The sequence below is a fragment of the Equus przewalskii genome, chromosome 10, assembly GCF_037783145.1.
Source record: "Equus przewalskii isolate Varuska chromosome 10, EquPr2, whole genome shotgun sequence".
NCBI classification, from domain to species: Eukaryota; Metazoa; Chordata; class Mammalia; order Perissodactyla; family Equidae; genus Equus; species Equus przewalskii.
The window spans coordinates 52003755-52027632 of record NC_091840.1 but is presented as its reverse complement, the minus strand read 5'-3'; the positions used below and the strand labels follow the sequence as shown (position 1 = coordinate 52027632).

At 41.3% G+C, this 23878-nt stretch overlaps 1 protein-coding gene across 4 annotated transcripts in view; it reads left to right on the top strand.

Annotated features, from left to right (window-relative positions):
- The window catches only part of STX8 (syntaxin 8), a 242512-nt gene that overhangs the window by 82391 nt on the left and 136243 nt on the right, over positions 1-23878 (top strand). Inside the window, exon 7 of one of the 4 annotated variants that reach the window (XM_070561065.1) lies at positions 557-714. The exons of the other annotated variants lie outside the window; for them this stretch is intronic. Coding sequence (XP_070417166.1) covers positions 557-588 — 32 coding nt within the window. The 3' untranslated portion in view covers positions 589-714. Of the gene's footprint in view, positions 1-556; positions 715-23878 lie in introns of those variants that run through there. 4 annotated transcript variants of the gene reach the window in all.

Genomic DNA, 23878 nt, shown 5'->3' with positions numbered 1-23878 from the left:
AGCCGGATATAAAAGATTCTCTTCAGGAACCTGTGAAATAAGAATAAAAAGCCCAAACCCTGTAGAAATGATGGCTTTGTTTTCTGTGCACCGCTGTCCTACTAACTGCTGCTTCTGCGTCGCACCCCTTTTACTTTGAAAAAGAAAACCAGTCAGAGTTTATAGTTTTATTCTCTTAAAAATTTCACACTTCATTGGTAATTCTTACTATTAATTAATTAACTAATGAATTAACGAAGGGAAAGATGAAACTGGCAGATTCTGACATGAGGCTGGTAAACTTCCCCACAAGAAACCTCTTAAAGAACCCAGCTCTCAGTTCAGTTGGAAATAAGAAGGTTTTCCTTAAGAATTAGCTTTTATGCTCTCTCTGCCTTTTAAAATAAAGTAATCAAAAGGTACAAACTTCCAGTTATAAGATAACTGAGTACTAGGAATGTAGCTTGCAACGTGACTGCTGTATGTTACATAGGAAGGTTCTTAAGAGAGTAGATCCTATGAGTTCTCATGACAAGGAGATAATTTCTTTCCTTTTTTTTCTTCCTTTTCTTTTTAGTGTATATATATGAGAAGATGGATGTTAGCTGAACCTATTATGTTAATCATTTCACGATATATGTAAATCAAACCATTATGCTGTATGCCTTAAACTTATACAGTGATATGTGTCAAGTATTTCTCAATAAAACTGGAAAAAAAAATAGAACAAAATAACTCCTTCCTAAGAAGTGTTTTCTTGTGTCTAACATTAACTCAAGATCCAACTGTGAATTAGCAGTTGTTAAAATATTGAGGGATGGTATTTGCTGTGTTGGATAAAAGGCCCTTGAAGTGACCGGAACAACATGGGTCAGAGCAGGTGACCCCCGGACTTATCTTCCCCCACCCTGAGCCACTCTGGAGAATGGGGTGAGCACCGCAACTTTGGCCCCTTCTCAGAGGAGAGGGCGCCCCCTGCACTTCAGGGAAGCAGGAGCGTGTGGAGGCCGCTGCTTGGGATACCTCCGTGGTTTCCTTTTCTTCCCCTTTTCCTCTTCCTTTTCCAATGTGCGCCCTTCTCCAGGAAACTCGTCTCCCCACAACTGAAGGAGCACACCTCCCACTCCTCAAGGAGACGGGAAGGGTCGTCCTCGCTGGTCTCCTCCAGTTACGGTGTTGTCAGTGAGTGAGGGAGCGGATGGGTATTCACTCTGTTCCCTAACCTTGGAGGTAGGGGAACCTTTACGTTTATCTTTACATTATTATAAAATCCAGAAGGGGCGGCGCTGTGTTTCACCCCACGGAGCATGCAGCATAGCCTTAGTGATGAAGAACAAGACTCAGGCAAATTACTTAACTCGTCTCTGTGCCTCGGTTATCTCGTTTGTAAAGTGAGAAAATAGTAGTACCACCTCCCAGGGTTTTTGTGAAGATTAAATGAGGTAAAACATATAAAGGACTCAGCGCACTGCCTAGCATATAGTAAGCGCTCAATGACTGTTCCTTGTGATTATCATCGTGCTGATTCCTTGTGCTCCGTAGGTGGTCAGTGGAGGTTTGTTGAATCGAGCTTCCACTGGTTCTCATGGAGCCACTGGGCCACCCACTGTCCCTATTAACCCTCTCGGGCCGAGGAGAAGAGTCAAGGGCATATTGGACGCAGGTCTGTGTCACTTTGTGGTTGGAAACAAGTGTGGGGATTTAATATCACTGTACCTTTTAGGATGAAACTGGCTAGGAATCTGTAATCTTCCTTTTGAGTTTTTATTGTTTTATATAGAATTTGAAGAGCTAGCAAAACATCTCTCCAGTGCTTATTTCCACACCGTGTGTTGAAATGTCAAAACGTTAGGCCTTCTCAGCAGCCAAAGTGTCTTTCATCTCGGAAATAGTACTTAATTTATCTTCCAAGGTGATTAATGAATTTAGTCCACTCTTTGGAAATGGGTGCTGCCCACGTATTTTCCAAGACTGTCCTGCACAGCCCATAACTATTCGTGTTTTAACATTTCTTCCATCTAATTTTCCCCAGGGTTTTTTCCCCCCTTTTCGATGAACATCAGGACATGAGAAGGGGGAAAGAATCTTGAATAGTATGGGAGTTAAGAACAAAGGCCTTGGAATTGGAGAGACCCTGTCACCCCATTCTCTAGCTCTGTGAGCAAGAGCAATTTACTTAATGTTTCCAAGCTTTGTTCCCCATATGCAGACCAGGGATGATAACGCCTACCTTATGGGCTGTGAGGATTAAATTAAATAGGCTCCTGCGTACGCGGTGCTTAGCACAGTGACTACCTCCAGGTCAGCCCTGGAAATCCTCAGTAAATGGCAGCTCTTGTGGTTGTTAACAGTACTCAGCTATCGCAGGGCGCTGTTCAGTTTTTCATACTCCGCGATGACAGGCGTGCTGCTTGAAGAAATGTTTGAACTCGCCTTTTTGAAAGTTCAGTTTCTCCAGGTGATCCTGCACACCTGTGATATGGCTGATCTCAGGGTATAAATTTCTCCAGCGCACAAAATTTCCTTTTCACCACGCACAATTCATTCCTGATATTAGTCACTGAACTTGGAACCTTCTGGTTTTGATTGGCTAGTCAGGGTTCACTGAGGCAAATTCTTTCCTGAGATTGCTCCATATGTTCAGGAAAGGGAGTGTTTGTGAACTGCACAGGCACTGATGTAGACGCGAAGCCAGGAGACAGCAGTATGTTGCCATTTGCAGCTACTCCCGGTGGACAACTGGGCAGGATGATTAATATTTTAGCATCTTTGTTCTTTCTGTTTAGTTATAACACGAGAGCTGTTTAAATCACTCTGAAAATAGCATGCCTGACATTTCTCCGGTTTAAAGAAAAAAAAGCAACCTGAAGTAATAATCCTCTGCTTATTACCGAGGAAGTGTTTTTCGGGAGAAAGGAGAGAAAATTGGATGACTTCGGGGAGAAGAATAATTCTGAATAGCTTCATGGCGGAGAATACATTAAAACCTAAAACGCTCAAAGGCATGACCAAGAGTGTGTATTTAAGAGGCTGAGACTGGCATCAGAGGGCACTTGTGTTCCGTCGCTGGTCCCTGCGTCTGGCTCCCACACTTGTTATTTGCCCACTTCTGACACTCTTCACTTAAGACACACACTTAAGATTTTTCAGCACACAGAGCCCTCCAGGATTCTCTCTCTTGTGCTTATTAGTAAGTCCTGGAGACCAGAGATCATGGTTTGATTTCATCTTTAAATACTTTTCCTTCCTTCTTGTGCGGTTTTGTAAATCTAAAGGAAAAGCTGCTCAGCAGTGACTTACTCACCCTACTCTGTGTAAGGCGTGGAGCGAAGTTCAAGACCTGGTTTAAGGATTCTACCCAGCATAGACTCATAATACAGGTGTAAACGTTTGCCTTGTGTCATGGCTGTATTCCTAAAATAATTGCGTGTCGTAATTGAAAGATCATAATTGCAGCTCATAATTTAAATCCCTCAGCATACTTTTCTATTTATGGCAATGCCTTAGAAAATCTTCTAAAGTAACTACTCTTTTTGATAATTGCCTCTTGCAGCTGCTGATTTTTAAGAATTAGATTTAAGAAAGGTATAAAGCATATATGGTGGTTGTCTCAAATCTGAGTATTTCAATCCTATGATAAACAAAATATTTGAGTTTGAATTGGAGAGTTAAAATTATTTTGATTTGGAGGAAAGAACTTAATAGTAAAAAAAAGTCTCTTAATGAAATAGATTTCAGTGATACCTTTTATTAGTAATTCTGTAGTAGGGAAAAAACATATGATTGTTGCTGTGTGTTGGGTGCCTCCTCTGTTCCAGGAACTGTTCTTCCTGGGTTATGTTAAGTGTTGTATTTAATCCTCACAGCAGCCCTGTGAGAGTCAGTGCTATTTGCATTTTACAGATGAGAAAACAGAAAACTGATACTCAGAGAACTGAATAGTTGACTAAGGTCACAGCAATAAAGTGGCAGAGCCCACTCAGGCCCTACACCATGAGACCAGTCAGGCATAGGGATGTGTTCTAGAATGGGATTCTTTTACATTACTCCTCTGGGAGACTGTCTTCCCTTCTTGGTAGAAGACCAGGGAGATCTTGCTTTACCCCCTTTAGTACCCAGGTTGAATAGATATTTCTTCATTGGACTTTATAGGGCAGTGGCCTCCATCTTGGGTCCCGATCTTCTGGTGCCTTGGGGTATGGTCAGCTCCTCAGCTTAGACGTTTCTCTAGCTAGTTCTCTGGCTCTCTTCCTTGGCTATATTGCTCCAGTGTAGAGGAATCAAGAGGGTGCCCAAGCAGTCCTGCCCCGTTCGGACTCACTTTGTTGAAAGGAACATTGTTCCCAGATAGTTGTTATTTAGGGTTTCATTGTATGTTTCATCATTCCACATATCCTTTTCCTGATAGAAGTCCTTGAAAGGGAAAAGAACTCGGGGTTGAAATGAGGTTTTGTTCTCAGTTCAGTCACAGATGATCTCTGCTTTGGTTTGCTTAAAACCGTTATTAAGCTACTAGGTTAGTTGTCTTCAGTAAGTTGCTCAGGGCTTCCCTGCTGCTTTCTCTGTTGACTTCAAGTTTACCTCCGTAAAGGCCCAATGCTCTGGGCTTGCTCCCTATGTGACTGGGCAAGAGACTGATTTGCGCCCCTCTAGTAGGACCAGCCACCATGGCTTTGTTCCTCCTGACTCCCTCACCCACTTCCCACAGGCACTCACTGTGCAAATGCACACTCTCTCCTTGCATTTGGATCTGGATGCTTGGCTATCCTTTGGGCTTGTTGTGAATCTTGTCTTACTGGGAAGGCGAGGCTATCTCTTCTTCACTTTATATTGACTTCTGTCTCTATTTCTAGCTCCCAAAGGAGCCATGTATTGATAATTTCCTAAGAGGAGAGAGCTAGAATCTAGGGTGGTGGTGGGTAGAGGGTATGTGCCCTTGGAAAAAGTTCCAAGTAATTCTGATACACACCCCGGTACCATCCTACCCATTCTGAAAATCACCCCTCTCCACATTGACCTTCTGCATTGCCTCCATCTGCAGTGTGGGATTCTGTGGGCCGGCTCATATTTTGGACTGGTCTGTTATTTGGATCTGTCAGGGAAGATAACGTTTTTTTCAGGAGCTGTGTACATGGTGAAAAATACACAGTTTTCCTTCTAAAGAACTTTTATTTTACCTGGAAATGTGATTATTTATTAAAAAATAATTACAATACATAGAGATCAGAGCTGTCATAGAGGTAGGAATGCTGTGGAAAGACTACAAGGCAGTTTGCTCAAAAGCAGGGATGGACAACATTTTTCTTTCCTAGGCTGTAGATGCACAGGAAAAAAGCCCCAGTTGATGGGCAACTTAATAAGTTTATGGTGGTAATTAATTAATTTAATCTTTTTCTTTTTAAAGATTTTATTTTTTCCTTTTTCTCCCCAAAGCCCCCCGTTACATAGTTGTATATTCTTTGTTGTGGGTCCTTCTAGTTGTGGCATGTGGGAAGCTGCCTCAGTGTGGTTTGATGAGCAGTGCCATGTCTGCGCCCAGGATTCGAACCAACGAAACACTGGGCTGCCTGCAGCGGAGCGCGCAAACTTAACCACTCGGCCATGGGGCCAGCCCCTAATTAATTTAATCTTACTATCCCCACATAACAGCTGGGGAAGGGGAGGCTGAGGCAGTTGAAGTATCTTGTCTGAAGTCATAGGGCTACTAAATGTCAAAACCAGGATTGGATCCCAGATCTGTGTGATGACAAAGTATGTTCTTTTAACCACGGTACATATTTACTGCCTCTCTACATAGTAAAAATAAGTTATTGTGAACGTAGTAGCATTTTTAAAAGATATTTGTGATACAGATATGACTATTCTTGTCCGCACCCTACGCCCAAAAAGGAATGAGAGTGAGAGCACCATGCAAGAATTGGTGAATGTTGTGATGTGATTGTAAAGGGAGGAAACAGTTGCAGTCCCGAAAGCTAAAGAAGCAGTCCCAAAATGTGAAAAAAAAATTTTTTTTAACCATTGTTTATAACCAGAAGCCCATGCATCTGCTTTATCTTTCCTGAAGATGTTCTACTCTACTACAAAATGAAGAGGCTTTGCCTCTGGCATCACATGATATTTGCTTGTGTGTCTTGATTAAGCCATTGTCTCTCAACCCCAAACACACCCTCTGTGCTCTCCTTTATGATGCCGGAGCTGGCGCTCTGCAAGCCACGTTTCTGCCTTGCCAGCTGGCTTCCTATTAAGCTCTGCCAGTGGAGAGTGCTAGAAGGATGCTGCACGGCTGGAGGACACAGAGGGACGTGCACCTTCCAGTTTGCTTCCTGCCTGCTTGCATCACACAAGCAATGCTTTTTCACCTGGCAGCAGCAATGCCTTCCTGAAGCAGCAGCTGACTTCAGTTTGCAATTTTCCAACACTTGCAGAATCGGCCTCTTTAGGTGCCCTCCAGACACGAGCACCAGCGGAGCAGCACCTCCTCCTCAGAAGCTTCAGTTTCATTTCCATAGAGCCCACCTGCAGGCTCCTGATTTTAGTAATTTTACCTTATTCCTTTTGCTACCTGTAGTGCTTCCATGATACTGAAGAGTTGTGTTTTTACCCTGTCAGTCACCTAGTTAGCAGCTTTATAGCTTGTTAACAATTCTCTATGTTAAATTCTCTCTGTTAAAATAACTGGTGTGATTTTTGTCTCCAACTGGGCCCTGACTGATACTCCTATACAATTTCTGGTGCTGAGCTTCAGCTCCATTTCATCGTTTGTCAGTGTCTTCATCTGGGAGAGCAGTCCTCTAAGCCTCAAAGGCGTGCTCATACTGTATTGGGAATGCTGGATTTCTGACGGCCTTTGAGGAGCAAGAGCGTGACAACACACTCGAAGTTAGGGCCTCTAGTCTGTTTTCTAGCAAGCCATAGGGTGGGCTTCTCAAAGTCATGATTATTTTTGACGACACTGTCATAGTGTCAAAGGGTCTTCTTTTGGTAGAAAACAACAGATTTCAACTCGACTCTCCTGTCCTTAATAGCCAACATCTCTACATCTACATCTCTGTATAAAATAGTCTATACAGAAGTATCTGTAACTATAATAAATAGTAAAATTCAAACTGAGCCTGGGTTTCCTTGGTAAAATCGGTTTAATACCTACCTCACAGGGTTGATGTGAGACTAAGCAAGATGACATGTAAAACATCCAGCACAGTACTGGACCTCCAGTTTTAAGTAGTCTCTAGTGATTATCTTCCTTTCTTGGCTTTTGCCACCTTATAGTGAACATGATGGCTGACTCTCTGACAGCCATCCCAAATTATTAGTCTGTGCCAGTTACACTGAACCTAATCTCCTTGTCAAAAATTGGATTGATAATGGGCAAGTGACCCATCTCAGCCAATTATACATAAAGGAGAACCTGTTCTAGGGTATCTGGCAAAGGTTTTCTCTCCTTCTAAGAAAGAGAAACAAGAAAGAGATGGCTCCCTTTTCTTCCTCTGGAAGGTATGTCTGGATGTAGTACTTAGAACTACTCTAATGACCATTTTATGACTGTGAGAGGAACCAGGCTGAGGGCAAAGCCCTCACGGAGGCTGCAGGAGCAGAGACTGTGGTAGGCTGAATAATGGCTCCAAAGATTCCATGTCCTAGTCCCTGGCACCTGTGACTCTGTCACTTTACATGGCTAAATGGACTTTTCAGATTGATTAAGGGTATGGACCTCGAGATGGGGAGATTATTCTGGATTATCTGGGTGGGCCCAATGTAATCACAAGGGTCCTTAAAAGTGGAAGAGGAGGAAGGCAGGAGAGTCAGTGTCAGAGTGATTTGATGTGAGAAAGAATGACTAGTCATTGCTGGCTTTAGAGATGGAAGGAGCCATGAGCCAAGGAATGCAGGCAGCCTCCAGAAGCTGACAAAGGCAAGGAAATGGATTCTTCCCTAGGGCCTCCAGAAAGGAACACAGCCCTGCTGACACATTGATTTTAACCCAGTGAGACCCATGTCAGACTTCTAACCTCCAGAACTGTAAGAGGAGTTTGTGTTGCTTTAAGCCAGTAGGTCTGTGGTAATTTGTTACATCAGCGATAGGAAACTAATACAGAGATGAAAACAACCTGGGTACATTATAACTTTGCTGACCCTCTGAATCAGCCAACCCTGGAGCCTGAATTTCTCATCATATGAGACAGGCTTCTATGTTGTTTAATCCAGTTTGAGTGGGATTTTCTGCTGCTCGCAGCCTAACCTGTCCTGATTGATATATACATGCTTAGCAGAGTACTATGTATAAGGTAGACGCTGAGTATTTGTTGAATTGTGAAAAAATGTTGGAGCAAAACCCCAGAATCCACATCTAAAGAAGCAGGGCTGTTTTCTGATTCATACTAAGTGTAATAACTTAGAACTCTTTTTTTTTTTTAATAAAAGACACAAAAGATGTTTGGAAGGACGGATAAATTATTTGAATACTGAGATGGCCTGGAACTTCAGCAGGTGCACTTTCAAATTGCCAGATTCATTTCCTATTGTGACCTCCAGGCATCCAAATTCTCTTTTCCGAAATAACATTTCAGCACACTCTGTTAACATGCCAAGAAGTGATTATTTTTACAAATCCAGATGATTTCCTAATTTAGGATAGCTCAAGCAGAGTCAGAAATGAAGGGAAACATCGACTCTTTTTCCATCTCCACAGAGTGGGAACAGCCCCAGTACTGACTTTAGCAAATGTTGCTGACAACTATGAAAGCGGTTATCATTGGACAGCTGTTCAGTGGCCTCGGTGAACTCAGCTGGAGGCTCAGCCCAGTTTAAGATCAGAGAGGCCAAAGATCAAATGCTATTTCAGTTGGTTTCCAAGCCTTTTCTCCACCACTTCTTGGTTTCAAATTAGTTTTTATAATTTCTGCCCCAAAGACCATCCTGAGACCCACAGCCACCCTTTGCACTCACTGCGTCCCCTACCCCCCCAAATACACTGCCTCAGTCTTGCCAGCTCCTCCACCAGCAAACTGTTTTTCTAAAGTAGGTGAAGAGCATGTACGTGGAAAAACAGTTCTCTTATCATGGCGGCCAACCCTGCCTGTCTAGTGGGGCCTCCTCTAATGGTTGCGTATTTAATATACTTAACATCCTTGGTCATGATGGTCCCTCCCATCGTGGATCTGGATCCTGTGTGAACCACAGTTGTATTGTTCGGGTAGTGGGGAGGGTGTGCTGGGGACAGTAGGTTGTACCCCTAGATCCCAGAAGGGGGCTGAGCTGTATACAACAGAGGAGTTCGTTGATACAGTTTTTCATACGAGAAATGGTCAGAACCCTAATTAGACTTATTGGTTGCAGACTTTCCCTTATAGTAGTAAGTTCTAAAGTTTTGTAAATAATTTTGAGAGTTTTGCATGGAAGATTGTGTGTGTGTATAGTTACCCTACGTTGTGAATAATGTTACAATGTGCCATCGGCAAAGTAGGCACAAGGACTATATTGCTAGATGTCTGTATTCTTGGCCAAATTTTGGGTTCCTCCTTCCCTTTTCAGTACCATGATGAGAATCTTCTATTTTTCACTCCACTGGTGTTTTAGTTACTTTCTACATTGTAATCTTTTCGTTTGTCCTTTTTTTCACATCAATATGCCAAAATATTTTCCTTGCTATGCCTTCCCTAGTATCCCCAAAGCCGTCACTATTATTTATCTATTCTTGTAAAAATGCATACCTGAATGTATTTCCTTATTTTTCCAAAGAGAAGACTCCCCCCAGATTTCTTGCCCAACTTGGAATATAGATACTCTAAAGGCTATAGTTGAAATAATCAATGCTCTGCTTCTGCTATTCAGTTTGTTATTTAATTATATATATTTAAAATAACTTGGAAAACATGTTTAGAAATATAGCCTTTTCAACTTTAATTTTATGAAATAATTTTATTTAAACTCCTCCTCTGCATCTTTGACATCAGTGTTTTTGTCACTGAAGACTGTGTTAGAGCAGCATCCCACAGCTGACCCTTCCCCCTTTCTCAGTTATAATCCACACTTTCCTCTTGCCCCCCTAGTTGGGGCGAAGGCTTTTACGGAAGGATTCGGAGCGTCTTAACAATAAGTCCTCTCAGGAGAGCAAGAGACTCGTGGCATGTTGTATTTATTAATGCAACAAACATTTATCCAACAGCCCCTAGTTGCACTGTGCTAAGTGCTGGGTACGAAGATAAATTGGAATATGTCCTCCTGGTCTTCCCCCACTCCGAGGAATTTACACTCTAGTGGCGAAGGCAGCACTGTGAACAGAGAATTACAATATTTTACAAGAAAGACAGATAACAGGAGTTATAAAGTGCTGCTTGAAAATTCTACACAGTGCCTATCTTCCTATCTAATTCAGATCTGAACATGTATATTCTTTATATGAACGTTAGAGCATAGTCAGTGTTAATAACAATAGCATTTTCTCCACGGGGTAAATGTGTTTTTACTATAGCTGTGGCAACTACTCTGATTTATAGTTATCTTTGTTGGTTTTCTGGAATTTTACAATGATTTGGATGAACCCATACTATGAACCAGTATCAGTGAGCTTCAGGGCCTAGGAAATTAACCGTTTAGATCCCCACACCAATTTCTAGCCAAGTTGGGCCCTAGAAATGAGAAGGGCCTAAAAGAAGACTGAGATCCAGCCCATCCTACTGAGACATTTGATTGTCTGAGAGTTCCCACGTGGATTTTAACCTTGACGTCATCAGCAGCTGAGGGGGTATGGAAGCTCATTCGCTGAGAACCCTCTTCATGTGACGGGACCCTGCACGTGCTGATCTTTCGGGTGCTCACTTGTATCTGAGAGTCCCTGATGGTTGTGCTGCTGTCATCCAGAGAGCCAGAAATGGCTGTCAGTTTGGGAAGGCCATCTGCCCCATGTGTTCATTTCTTTGCTTGGACTTCATCAGGCTCAGCATCACCTGCAAAGTTCGGCCCTTGCTACCAGCCATCTGAACCTTTCAGAGCTACAGTGTGTTTTGAAAGACTAAGCCCCTCTCCTAGGAAGTGTTATAATTGAGTAACTGAGAACTGGTGTTTAGAAATAGGAACACGTTTATATTTAACTTAAGTTGAACAGAGATTTTTTTTCTGCATTTGGTAGCTAAATTCCATTAAAGATTGAAGAGAATTTTTTCCCCTGCTTCCCTACTTTCTCCAGCATCGGTTTCCTTCCCCACAAGCACTCTTGTGTTTGGAAGAAGGGAAGTAGAGCTAATCGATTCAGGTATTTCTAGGCAAGACAGAGGCTCCGACAAGAAGCTCTCAGGTACTGGGAATGTCTGGAGTGAAAATAAATTAAGGTGCTTAGAATAAAACGTCAAAGAAGATACCAGATTATGTTATAGTTACTACTGAGTAACTAGAATTTGAGTCACCTACCAGCCTGGTCATAATGATGACAAAATTGCCGTTGGGACATATCTTGTAGTTACTCGTTATTATTTGACCTTATTATTTGACCCCAGTAGAACAATTTATGCACCTTATATTAAGAGAGATTGCTATAAGTGCTGCTACATTTTAACCATAAATCATCAAAATAACTTAATTGGATTAAGAGAAATGCCTACATCAGATACAGCTTGAATTAAACCAAATAAGAAAAATGAAACAAACTATCAAACTCAAATTTTCTAAGCAGTGAAACTTTTCTTCATTTTTCTGAGAATTCAGGGACTCTCTGTGTACGTGTGTGTGTGTGTGTGCATGTGTGTATTTAAATTGCACATTTGTTTCTCATGAAGTATTCAAAAGTCAGTGGTCATTTGGGGGAAGAAAACCAACACCTTGGGTATTTTTCCATTCTTCCCTAAATACTCATTTTTCCTTGAAAGGAAAACTTAGAGATGAGTTTATTTATAAAGTTATAAAAATAATTTGGACATATGTATTGTAGGAGCTAAATTGTAACTGTTGGGATATGGATTCTAGTTATTTTTACCTGACACAAAGTATATAATATTTTAAGTTCTATAAGTCATTAGAAACCATGAACCCTAGCAGGGGCCATATCTATGTCAGAGGTGCTATTTTATTTAGAAAAATTGTGAAAACCATCGTACCCAAAGGGAATCAGTGCTTACTTTGGAAGATTACATTAAACATTGAAATGATGCCTTGTGCAAGTTCTCAAACCAGGACTGTCTGTCTTCATAGATAGCACACTTCGTAACAAAGCGTGAGATGAAAAAATGAGATGACGTTGACTTGTGTGACCCTCTTGTTTCTCCACAGGGAGATGGATTTAAGTAGAATCAGCTCGGACTACTCTTTGAGTCAAACTTTAAGAAGTTAATGGGATTCTGGTGAGGATTAGATCTGGGAAGAGGGCACAATTCAGAAGATAAATGCTGGAAGGGAGAGGTAGTATAAACAAAGGAGAGAATTCTAAAATATAACTCATGCTAGACATTTTGAGGGATAAAGTTCATGCAGGCACCATTGCTGTAAGATAGAGTGAGCAAGTGACGTAAGGCAGGCTGTCTGATCCATTTTTATATTCCTGGTGCTGAGCGTGGGGCCTGGGACACAGTCTGTGCTCTGCAAATGTTTGTTCTGTTGTTGGAAGCAAGGAGAAGCTTCCACTTGTGGAGGAAGGCCACAAAAGAGGCCTTGTTTAAGGATGTTGGTTGGACTTCCTCCTTTGGTGGTGAAGAGCACATATATGCACAAAATACTACTGAGATGGCCACCAAGAAATAAAGCTGCTTCATGACAAGCGCTGCTGCATGAGCACAAAAAAGATGCCGGTTTGAAGCTGATTAATGGGCCTTACCTTGCCACGTCATCATGCTGGTCCTTGCCAGAGTAGCAAAATTAATCAGATTTTTAAAAAACATCATAAATCATCCATTTATGTGATGCTAGGTAAAAGTGTGCCTGTGAACATTGGTAAAAATCAGAGGAGAATTTGAAGGAATGTCTATCATTAAAACATTAGCATCCTTTGTTACCCTTTTTTGTGTCTGTTAGGTTTCTTGAGTTATAATTTACATATAGTAAATTTTGTCCTTTTTTGGTGAAGAGTTCTATACGCTTTGATAAACATGTACAATCATGATATGGAACGGGTCCATCACCCCAAAAAGTTCTCGCATGCCCCTTTGTAGTCAGCTCCTTCTTCCGTCCCCAGCCCCTGGGCTTTGCTGATTTGTTTTCCATCCTTACAGTTTTGCCTTTTCCAAAATGGAATGTAAATGGAATTATACAGCATGTAGCCTTTGTATCTGGCTACTTTCACCAAATATAAATGCATTTGAGCTTCATCCATATTGTTGAGTGTATCAATAGTTTGTTCCTTTTTATTGCTAAAGAATATTCCGTTGTATGCCTGTATCACAATTTGTTTATTCATTCAGCAGCTGAAGGACATTGGGTTGTTTCCAGTTTTGGGCAATTTTGAATAAAGCCGCTGCAAACCCTTGTGTGTAGGTTTTTGTGTGAATAAGTGTTTTTATTTCTCTAGGGTAAATACCTAGGAGTAGGATTGCTGATTTATATGGTCAGCGTATGTTTAGTTTTCAAAGAAACTGACAAACTGTTCTCCAAAGTGACGGTACCATTTGCATTCCCACCAGCAGCATGTGAGAATTTTGGTTGCACTTCATTCTTGTCAGCACTTGGTATTGTCATTTAAAAAAATTTTTAACCATTTTTAGTATCTCTTTAATAATTGGTTTCATTAATACTTTTCATGATGTATTCTAACCCTTCAAAAGGAAAATCTCTCTTTCTCTGAATAGTGAAAATTTTGCATTAAGGTCATTTAAAAAATAGAATGAATTCTTGTTATTTATGGTACCTATGGTCTCTGAAGTCACGGTGAACACTGAATTGTGAATACTGAGCCATTGCTCCTAGGGGAAGTACAAGGTTAGGTTCCCAGGAGACTCTGGTTACAACATTTTTGTCAACTGATCAATATGTAATCTTGTTTTAAGTGTTTGTGTTTAAAGACGCATTATTTAATATATTTTGTTAATTCATTAACGGTGAACTCCAGGTCAAGCGTCTGAACAAAGCTTCTGTAATACCTATGTTTTCTACATAAGACGCATCACAGCCTATGTTAACGGACCATTCTAAGCAAGCGAAATCACCAACAAAAAGCAAAAATGTGGAAAAAGTGGCACCAAATAGACCAGGAAACAGACACATGTTTACAGTGTGAACACTGAAACAGGAAGGCAGAGCGTCGTCTTGTTCCACCTCAGCTGGGAACGCACGCATCAGATGACGCACAGTTTTCCCTGCTCTGTGCGTGTCCAGGAATGTCTGCACAAGTGCCCCGAGTGTTGCTTGGGGTTACAAATAAATTTTAGAAAGTGGGCAAATTCACCTATGTTTTTATATTTTAGAAGTGTTTAAATTTAGTTCAATTTAAATAATGATTTGTAGTGATTTGGTTTAATGCCAAACTTAATTAAATATTTTTATTCCCATAAATTGACGAGAAAATTAACCTGCCAAACCAGGACCATTTAGTATGAAGGCTGCTTTAAAAACACCTCAAGACCTTCCTAAGATTTTACCCCCATTGCAAAGACATACTCTTGATTTATGTTAGAAGATCTTGTGCACCATTCAAACATATTAAGCACACACTTCATTCTTAAAAAGTAATATAAAATGTTGAACTCTGAATTTTATCGTAGTAATAGCTATAGGGTATGTGTTTAAATTCACAGAGACAGATTAATGCACTTACCAAACCTCCATTGCCTAAAAGTAATTATAAGTTTTCTAGATTGACTGCCAATATGAAATGGGCCCCAAAGAAATCACCCCTCTTTACTGAGACAGAACAATAAATCGGTTTTCCTGAATACAGTGGGCAAAGAATCCAAGTTCCTGACCCTGAATATTTCATTGGTAGTGTTCTATGCAGTAGGGAACAATCAGGATGACATTTGCTGAAATGTTGGAGATTTATAATATAATAGCTTGAGCATATGTGCCAAAAAATAAAAATCTTAAATCCTATCAAATCAAGATTAATTACCTATTAAAATACTAACAAATAGTATAGTACAGGTGGCGTAAGAAGCTGTCTCTCTTCATATATTGTTACAAAACAAGCTATTTTGGCGGTGACATGAAGCATCGTGTATCTTCTATCTCACTCTCAGTGGGAAAACGGAAAAAACGGCTCCTCAGTCATTCTCGGTGTGGATTTTGGCATTTCATTAGGAAGTGCTATCACAAACCTTTTCACTGGAAAGCATATGCAAGTCTCTGGAAACTGCTAAATTTCCTGGCTTTGTACTACTGCCAAAAAACTGTGGCTTCTCCCCGTCATTAACTGCTACATATTTATTCCTTTCTATCTTTGTGGAGAGTAACCCGTACAGCACTCCCATGAAAAGGAAAACAGTAGTTTGCTTCCTCCTTCTCACTAGCTTTGCAGAAATGAATCCCATGGGCGAAATGTCTTCTTTATATTCAGCTTTAAGTTAATAGTTTTAACTGTGGACCAAGTGGTAAAAGCAGAAATGATACAACCATGATTGTATTTCTTCATTAAGGTGATTTTTGAAATTTGTGGGAAAATTGCTCATGAAATGTTGTCACTAAACCTTCTCTTGGGCTAGAATAATAAGTAATGGTGTTGCTAAGTTGCCTTCTGGCGAACAGTCAGCAAATATTTAGTGAGGCCCTACCATGTGCCAGGCATTCTTCCGGGTGCTGGCAATGCCATGGTGAACAAGCCAGTCCCTGACCCCCATATAATTACTCCATTTTCTTGTGCTAAATGTCTTTGGTCAAAATGTCTGTTATTGGTAGATGATGGAAAACAAGCACAGAAAACAACTATTGAAACATTAATGTACCTAAAGTAGCCTCATGATTTTAAAAGTAAGTAACGGGATGGAAGCATGTTAGTTTTTAAAAAGTGCAACATTTTGGAAAATTTAATAACTCAAACTTATACAAAATAAAATACTTCAGTAGGCTGATCTATTTTTCAAATTTGTCGGTTTAGGTCCCAATTTTCTTAAACAAGTAAATATGCCTTACCTGCTCGCGTGGTGTTCTAAAGCCCTTCATTTGGGGAGTTTCGCTCTCCTCCCTGTCCTATGAGAAACCCAGCAACATGCTATTGTTTTTCTGAGACCCTGGACTGTCTTGCTACGCAGGGTGTAACAAGCTGTACCTCTTCATTCGTTTTTATAAAACAAACTCTTTAGCAGTGACATGAAATATCATGTCTCTTCTTTCTCACTCGCAGTGGGAAAAGGAAAAAAAATGTTGCTTGGTCATTTCTCTTTGTGGATTTTGGCATTTCATTTGAAAGTGCCAATAGGTATTCATTTTTTATGTTGCTCTGGAAAGCTTTAAGCAGCCTTCCAAGTCACAAAGCAAACTCAGTCCCTAACAGTTCTCCAAACTCAGGTCAGAAAGGTGGGAAACTTTTGTTTTTCTAGGCAGGGAGTGCATGAATAATACACTTGCAACCTGCTTAGCTTCCCCACGTTCTCTAGCCAGCTTCCCCGCTCGGAGAAATGCACATCAATCTGTCGCTGATGGTCAGCAGAGCAGCGAAGAGCCAGTGTTATTGTGAAGCTGCAGCGGAACGGCTTGCTTCCCAGCTGGTGATCAATCTGTGTTAGACGGCAACATGTTTACCTCTCCAAATGAGCTGGACCCCTCTGCCACACATCTCTGCCAACTTTCAAAAGAAAGAGTCTGTTTCAATTCTTTTCGGGGGTAAAGACAAAAAGTCTGTCTCCCTTTACACAACCAGCTATTGAAAAATCCATGCAAATATTCACAGCCAGTATCCTAAGGAAATTGTTTGGAGAGGTCAGGAAGTTGTGCTAAAAAAAGAAAAAAAGAAGATGTGTATTTATGTATTCACACACACGATAATAAATATCTTTCGGTTTGCTTCTGTAAAGATGATGTGCTCATGATCCTAGTTGTACCATCTCTGGAGACTTCTCGCTTCAATATGAAAAGATCCTGGCGTTTAGGATTTTAGTTGACTTCTCCAAGCTCCAGGTGAAGCCAACATTGTCATACTGCTGTGAAAAATCATCCAAAACTTTTAATTGAGGCTTATTACTATTATTAGTTAAGGCAAGATGACCAGGTCTAGGCAGGAAGTAGTTTCGCTGAATCAGTGCTAATCGGAATGGGCAATGTCTTACTAGTTGTGAACTTTTAAGAGACCTTTATTAAAGTTCACCAGGGCAGAGAGATGCCAGCGTAGTCCAGAAACCAACGTAGAGCTGAAGAAAGAACTAAGAGAAGAAAGTGTGACAGATGATGTGAGTGAGGAATGGAGCGAGAACCTGTGGATGGGAAGCGGAGGTGGAAGGAAGGTCTTTCCTAGTTCAGCTCCGTGCTTCTGGTTCTAGTTCAGCTGTGTTGAACTAGCTATGGTACAGCGCTGTGGTATGTTTGGGGTAGATGTGAATGAACGAATGATGACAAGGAGGAGGAAATTATTCATGGATAGAGGGAGGCAAAGTGAAAAACTGAAGAAGAATCCAAAAGAAAAGTTGGAGGGGTCTGCCTTGTGGCTTAGTGGTTAAGTTCGCATGCTCCGCTTCGGCGGCCCAGGGTTCGCAGGTTCAGATCCCAGGGGCAGACCTAGCATGCTGTGGTGGCATCCCACATAAAGTAGAGGAAGATTGGCACAGATGTTAGCTCAGGGCCAATCTTTCTCAAACAAAAAGAGGAAGTTGGCAACAGATGTTAGCTCAGGGCCAATCTTCCTCCCACACACACAAAAAGTTGTATCATTTGGTGGGGATTCAGTAACGCCAATTATTGTGTTCTTGTCTGTGATCATGTTAGCCCTCTGCATGAACAGATTCTGTTGTCCTTTAGTACGCAAGTATAAAGGAGCAATGGGACTTTTTGCACTTTGGTCAGGGCAGGTGGGGTACCTCATTTCTCCATCAAGAAGAGAGATCTCCAGACCCGTGGAGGAGCTAGTAAAAATAAGGTAGATAAGATGGAAAGAAGGAAACTCTGGAAAGAGAGGGTGGAAATCACTTTGGCCTCAAATTGCTGCTCAGCTAGGTCATTCTTCTTGAGCCATAGAAGGGATTTCTGGTTAGTACACAGTTATGTTAGACGAGCTGAATAGTACCTTCCAGTATGATACTGCCCGTGAAATCATAGCAGACTGTACCACGCTGCTGGATTTCAAGTTCCTTTAGGATAGAGACTCTGTATCCTCCATCTTTGTGCTCTCCACTTACACATAGCAGACACACAGTGGATGCTTGGTAAACGAGTGACTCAATCTTGAATTCTGTTTTGGCAAAGGGAAAAGCATTGAGGGCCCTCCAGCTGCTTTCAGTAGCTGATTTAAATCTTCAGCCCAAACATGAATGTTCCCAGCTCGTAGGAATAGTGGTGTTGCCCTCTTGGGCTGAGTATGTGATGCTCTTAGTCCCTAAGCCTGCCTTTGAAGGTGATGTGCAGGAAGGACATATTACAGAAGGGCATGATTATCTTCTTCCGTATTAACTGGTATGATTATTAGTATCTTCTCAAACATCAAAGCAGCTCTCCATAGCCCCACTGGCTCTTCCATCTGTGAAATTATCTAAATAGTTATCGGTCTATAGCCATTTGAGTATCAGTGAATTTATATTAACATTAATGCCCACTGAGACTATATTAACATTAATGTCTAAATCTCACTGACTCCCCTCTTTGAATATTTTATGAGTCCCAAGAGGATATCTCACAAGTCCTCAGGAATCTGAGCTGTTAATACACCGCCACTGCTGCTCACCTTTTCCATTTGGAGACAGTGCTTGCCTCTCGCCACCGTGACTTCCTATCACCTCTGATGTTCCCAGACAACTAGTTAAATTTGCATAAAGGAAAGGGGACTTCTGGGTAATGTGGATGATGGGCAGGAAGGGATCAGGATTAAACGAAGGGAAACCAGTTAGGAAGTGGTTTGAAATAGTTTAATCAAATGAGATGATGCCGGGCTAGCCTGGAATGATTTGGGGTTGGGGAAGATACGGAGCGAAGTGGACAGATTTGAAAGGAGGTAAAAATCAGTAGGACTTCATGACTGATTGGCTTCTGGCTTGTGCAGCTGCATAGATGCCAATAACATTTATTGATACAGAGCACACAGGAAGAGGAAGTTACATAATGGTTGAATGAGAAGACATTGAGTTCAAAAGTGCCTGAGGTACTCTCAAGTTAAGTGTGTCAGAAAGAGTATGCTTCCTTTGAGTTTGGAGCTCAAGGGAGAGCTATAAACTTGAAGTTTAGATCTGAGAGTCAGTATATGGATGGTGATCAAAGCTATTGTACTGAGCACAGAGAAGAGCTGATGGCCTGGGGCAGAGTTCTGAGGAACACCATTATTTATTGGAAGGGTGGTGTGTGCTAGCAGCCAGAGAAGTTTGAGGAAAATCAGGGGAACAAGGGCAAATGATATTTTGACTAAATTTCTCAGGTTCCTTCTCATTCTATTCTGTTCTGTTCTATCTATCGTAGCTTTGCCTTTCCATAGTTAGAATTATTAATTGTTTGCATATATCTTTATACCTCCCGTTTGGCCCAATGTGGAAATGGCAAGCCCAGCTTGGAGGTGAGGGAAGCAAGTGAGAAGGGTTAAGGCACAGGAGTGGAATCAGCCCCTGGATGCTGAAACTGAGAGGAGGTCAGTCATAGTGACATGCAGGAGGAGTGGGTGTAGCTTTGGGAAGATTGAAGAGCAATTAGGATGTGGGGCTAATGTTTTAAGTATTGGGAAACTACTGAAGATTGTTTAGAATGACAGTGACAGTAAAAAAAAAAAAAAGTGATTGAGGGGCTGGCCTGGTGGCGTAGTAGTTAAGTTTGCATGCTCCACTTCAGCAGCCAGGGGTTTGCAGGTTCGGATCCTGGGCGTGGACCTAGCGCCACTCATCAAGCCACGCTGTGGCGGCGTCCCACATAAAGTAGAGGAAGATTGGCACAGATGTTAGCTCAGTGACAGTCGTCCTCAAGCAAAAAGAGGAAGTTGGCAACAGATGTTAGCTCAGGGCCAGTCTTCCTCATACACCCAAAATAATAAGGAGTCATTGTGGGTTCAATCAGCAGTATTGTGCAATAGCGTGGATGTCAGTGGCCAGTTGGAGACAGCTGTGGTAGATTGAGGGTGAAGCTTTGATTAAGGTGGTGACAATAAGAGTGGAAAGAGGGATACATTGGAAAGAGAAAAAGGAGGAATCTACAAGCCTCGGTGATGGATCTGAAGGAAGGTCTTAGGGCACAGAATGAATAAGAGATTACTCCCAGCCTTTGAGCCCAGATAACTGGGTAAGTAATGGTACCAATGGCAAATCTCCATATTTTAGAATTAGAAGATGTCTTTAAAGTCATCTAATTCACTTCTCCATATAGGATCGAATGAAGTAACTCAGGTTGGAAGCCATTAGATTGTGAACGTAATTCTCAACTCTTTTCTTTGATTTCCCTTCTTTCTGCCTCTTTCCTAGAGAGATTTGCCAGGGTTCTGGATGTGGGTTAGTTTATGCCACCAGAATACTTAGCCTCCAGCTTTCCCTTATCCATCCTGACCAAGGTTTGAAAAATCCCACCTGGAGAGGGACGTACCAACAAAATACCCTTTGCCATGTATCTGTTTTGTTTTTCTTGTACACTAGGGGACATTTTGGTGAGAATTTTAAAAATGGTAGTATATGGCAGTATGTCCTGGCTCCAGACCTCCCCCTCACCCCGTCAGGAAGGAATATTGATGGTGCTTTCCTGATAAAAATTACAGAATTTATATGGAGGAAAATAATAGTGATAGTAACCAACAATTATTATAGTGTGGAGAAGACATGGCTTTTGAAGTATTTTGCAAAATGATAAAAACCTCGTAATTGTTCAAAAATATATCATTCAACTGTGTTGTGTACTGCTATGTTAAAATAAGTATTGTGTTAAGCAATGATCTACGTTAAAAGAAAAACTGTGTTAGCATCAAAAGAAATAATGATCTTGCTTTACTCTGTTGTGGGAAAATCATCCGTTGTAGCTGATTCAGTTATGCACGCCACATTAAGGAACTGGAGTATGTTATCTAGAGTGAGGACCAAGCTCCCAGGGAATTGGCGAATAATATGTGAAGGACCAGGGTCTAGAGAGGGGCTCAGCAAGCTCTGCCTGCTGCCTGTTTTTGTAGAGTACACAAGCTAAGAGTGTAGGTTTTTATATTTTTAAATGATTGAAAACACCCAAAATCAGAATATTATTTCACAATGTGAAAATTATATGAAATTCAAACTTTAGTGTATAAAGTTTTTTATTTTTAATACAGCCGTTGCTTGTTTGATTACATATTATCTATGACTGCTTTTATGCTCTAACAGCAGAGTTGAGTAATTGCAGCAGAGACATGTGGCCTGCAAAGCCTAAAATATTTACCATCTGGCCCATTGCAGAAAATATTTACCAACCTCTAGTCTAAGGTAGTGTTTCTCAAACTTTAACATGCCTGTGAATTACCTGGAAATCTTGTGAAAAAACAGATTCTGAGTCAGGAAGTCTGTGCTGGGGCCTGAGACTCTGCATTTCTGACAAGCTTCCAGATGATGCCAAAACTACTAGTCTTTGGATCATACTCTGATTTGCAAGGACCTAGAGGGGGAAGAAAATAAGTGTGTTGTGAAGGAGAGTATTGAAATTTCAAAGTGGGAATAGGCGTGTTTTACTTTATTCCAGAGCCCAGACTGGGCCAATGGGTGCCAGCTTTGGTTCCTAGGAAGCACTTTCCGATGATTAAAGGTAATTAGGGAATCATTGCAGTGGCTACAAGTAAAGGTGAAGCTGGAAGCCTTAGAGAGAAGATTCCTAAGTTGGGCAAGTGGCTGGACTTTCCCCAAAGTGGAGGGTGGTAACTGAGATCTCTTCCCAGTTAGTTTCTTTGATTGACAATGGAAAGATGAAGAGAGAATATGAAGGTGAGAAGACAGAACTGAATTGCTCACAAATGCAAGGCCTAGTCTCACAGATATGGTATTGATTGGATTAATAGCTCTTAAATGGCACAACAGCTAGTTTACCTTTGTTAACAGGAGTAACAGACTATGGAGGCCTTGAGCTGGCCTGGTGGCATAGTGGTTAAGTTTGTGCTCTCCACTTTGGCAGCTGGGGATTCGCGGGTTCAGATCCTGGGCGCAGACCTGCACACCACTCATCAAGGCATGCTGTGGCGGCATCCTCTTTACGAAATAGAGGAAGGTTGGCACAGATGTTAGCTCAGGGCCAGTCTTCCTCACCAAAAAAAAAAAAAAAGAAAGAAAGAGTAGGTCTTGAAATTAGAAATAAGAAATTACCAAAATTATAAATTCACTTGCAGTGTTGAAAAATAAAGCCAACGAGATTTAAAAAAACAAACTACGGAGGCCTAACATTAAAAAAACTCATAAAGAGTAAATGTTTAGCTGTCATTTTTATAATTTAATTTGTACCTTACTACTTCTTGAGTCAGCCCTGGTGTGCACTGAAAAGTCTGCAGCTGTCAGACGCATACAGTGTTGGTTGTTCACTTATGAAGCAGTTAAAAGGTAATCCCTGCTCTTCTTCCTCTCCACTTGGGTTCATTTCTCCCACATCCCTTCTCTGAAATCTATTAATATCAGCCTTATGAATGGATCCAGGCTTGTAGCCGGATCTCCCAGCTGCAAGTCATTTTAGGCCCTGACGAGTGAATCCTCTTGTTAATGGCTCCTTTAAGAAGTACTGAAAAAAAAGGAAGAAAGAAGGAAAGAAACTAGCCATTTTGAGCAAGCCCGATAAATGTTGGAGACTATAGCACATTTAGACAGATGAGTGAGTCATGGGTATTTAAGCAACCTGATATTTAGCTATTGATAAATACTTTCAAAACCATAAAACTCATTAAGTTAATAGTACAACTATCTGCACAGAATTCAATGAGTGGCTATAGCAGTGGTCTCATTGTATTTTTCTACTTTGAATGCTTTTCATTTCAGCTTGTCACGGGCCTTTAAAGACATGATTTATGCTTCCTAATACTCCAGGGAGGTTAAGTATTTTCATATTTATTGCGCGGAAGAGCATTCTGTGATTGCTTGCCTGTCCTGAAATCAGTTTGGCTGGAAAAGGACACAAGAATTCTGACCTCAGCTCTGTATCCAAACCAGGAGTCAGCACTTGAAAAATGTGAATCAATATCGTGCCCAGAGAGTTTGTTTCATTCTGCTAACCTGGGGAAAAACAGATGGTGGGAGGCAGCGTACACACAATGCTTCTTTTTCTTTTGTAAGTCCGCCTTATCCCCACATCCCAGAGCTCGGCCATGTTGCTACAGGCCAAACATCTTTCAGCTCCTTCCGACTTTGAGATGGTTCTTCATCATCTCCTATATTATGTTCATCACCATCATAATTGTTATCCGGATTATTAAGACCCAAGGAGCACAGAGAGTCTAGATTCTGTCCCAGGCATGTTGGTGATCTTACCCTCAACAGATTTTCTGTGTAAGTATTGATATTTTTCGAAATCATAATCATTTTAGATGCCCATCCGCTCTTCGTTTTGTCTCACGTGTACCAGGTCTCTTGCCACTTTTACATCTAAACCCGTGTCCTTGCTGACCATGCCCATCTGCCGGCTCACTTCTCATTCACCTTTCATGCAGTCCTGGCTTATCTCTGTGGTTCTCTCTCTTTTGGCAATCAGAGGTGGGGTCCATTTTTAAGAAGAACATGTTAGGACCCCTGTGTGTCTTTCCATTCAGTTACCTGGTGGAATTATTTCCCTTTTGGCCCCAGTGTTCCCCAGAACCAGTGGCTCAGTGCCCACATTAATTCCTAATGGGTTCCTTCACTGAGGAATCCCTATGTTTCTTCCACCCTACCTACCACCCTCTTAT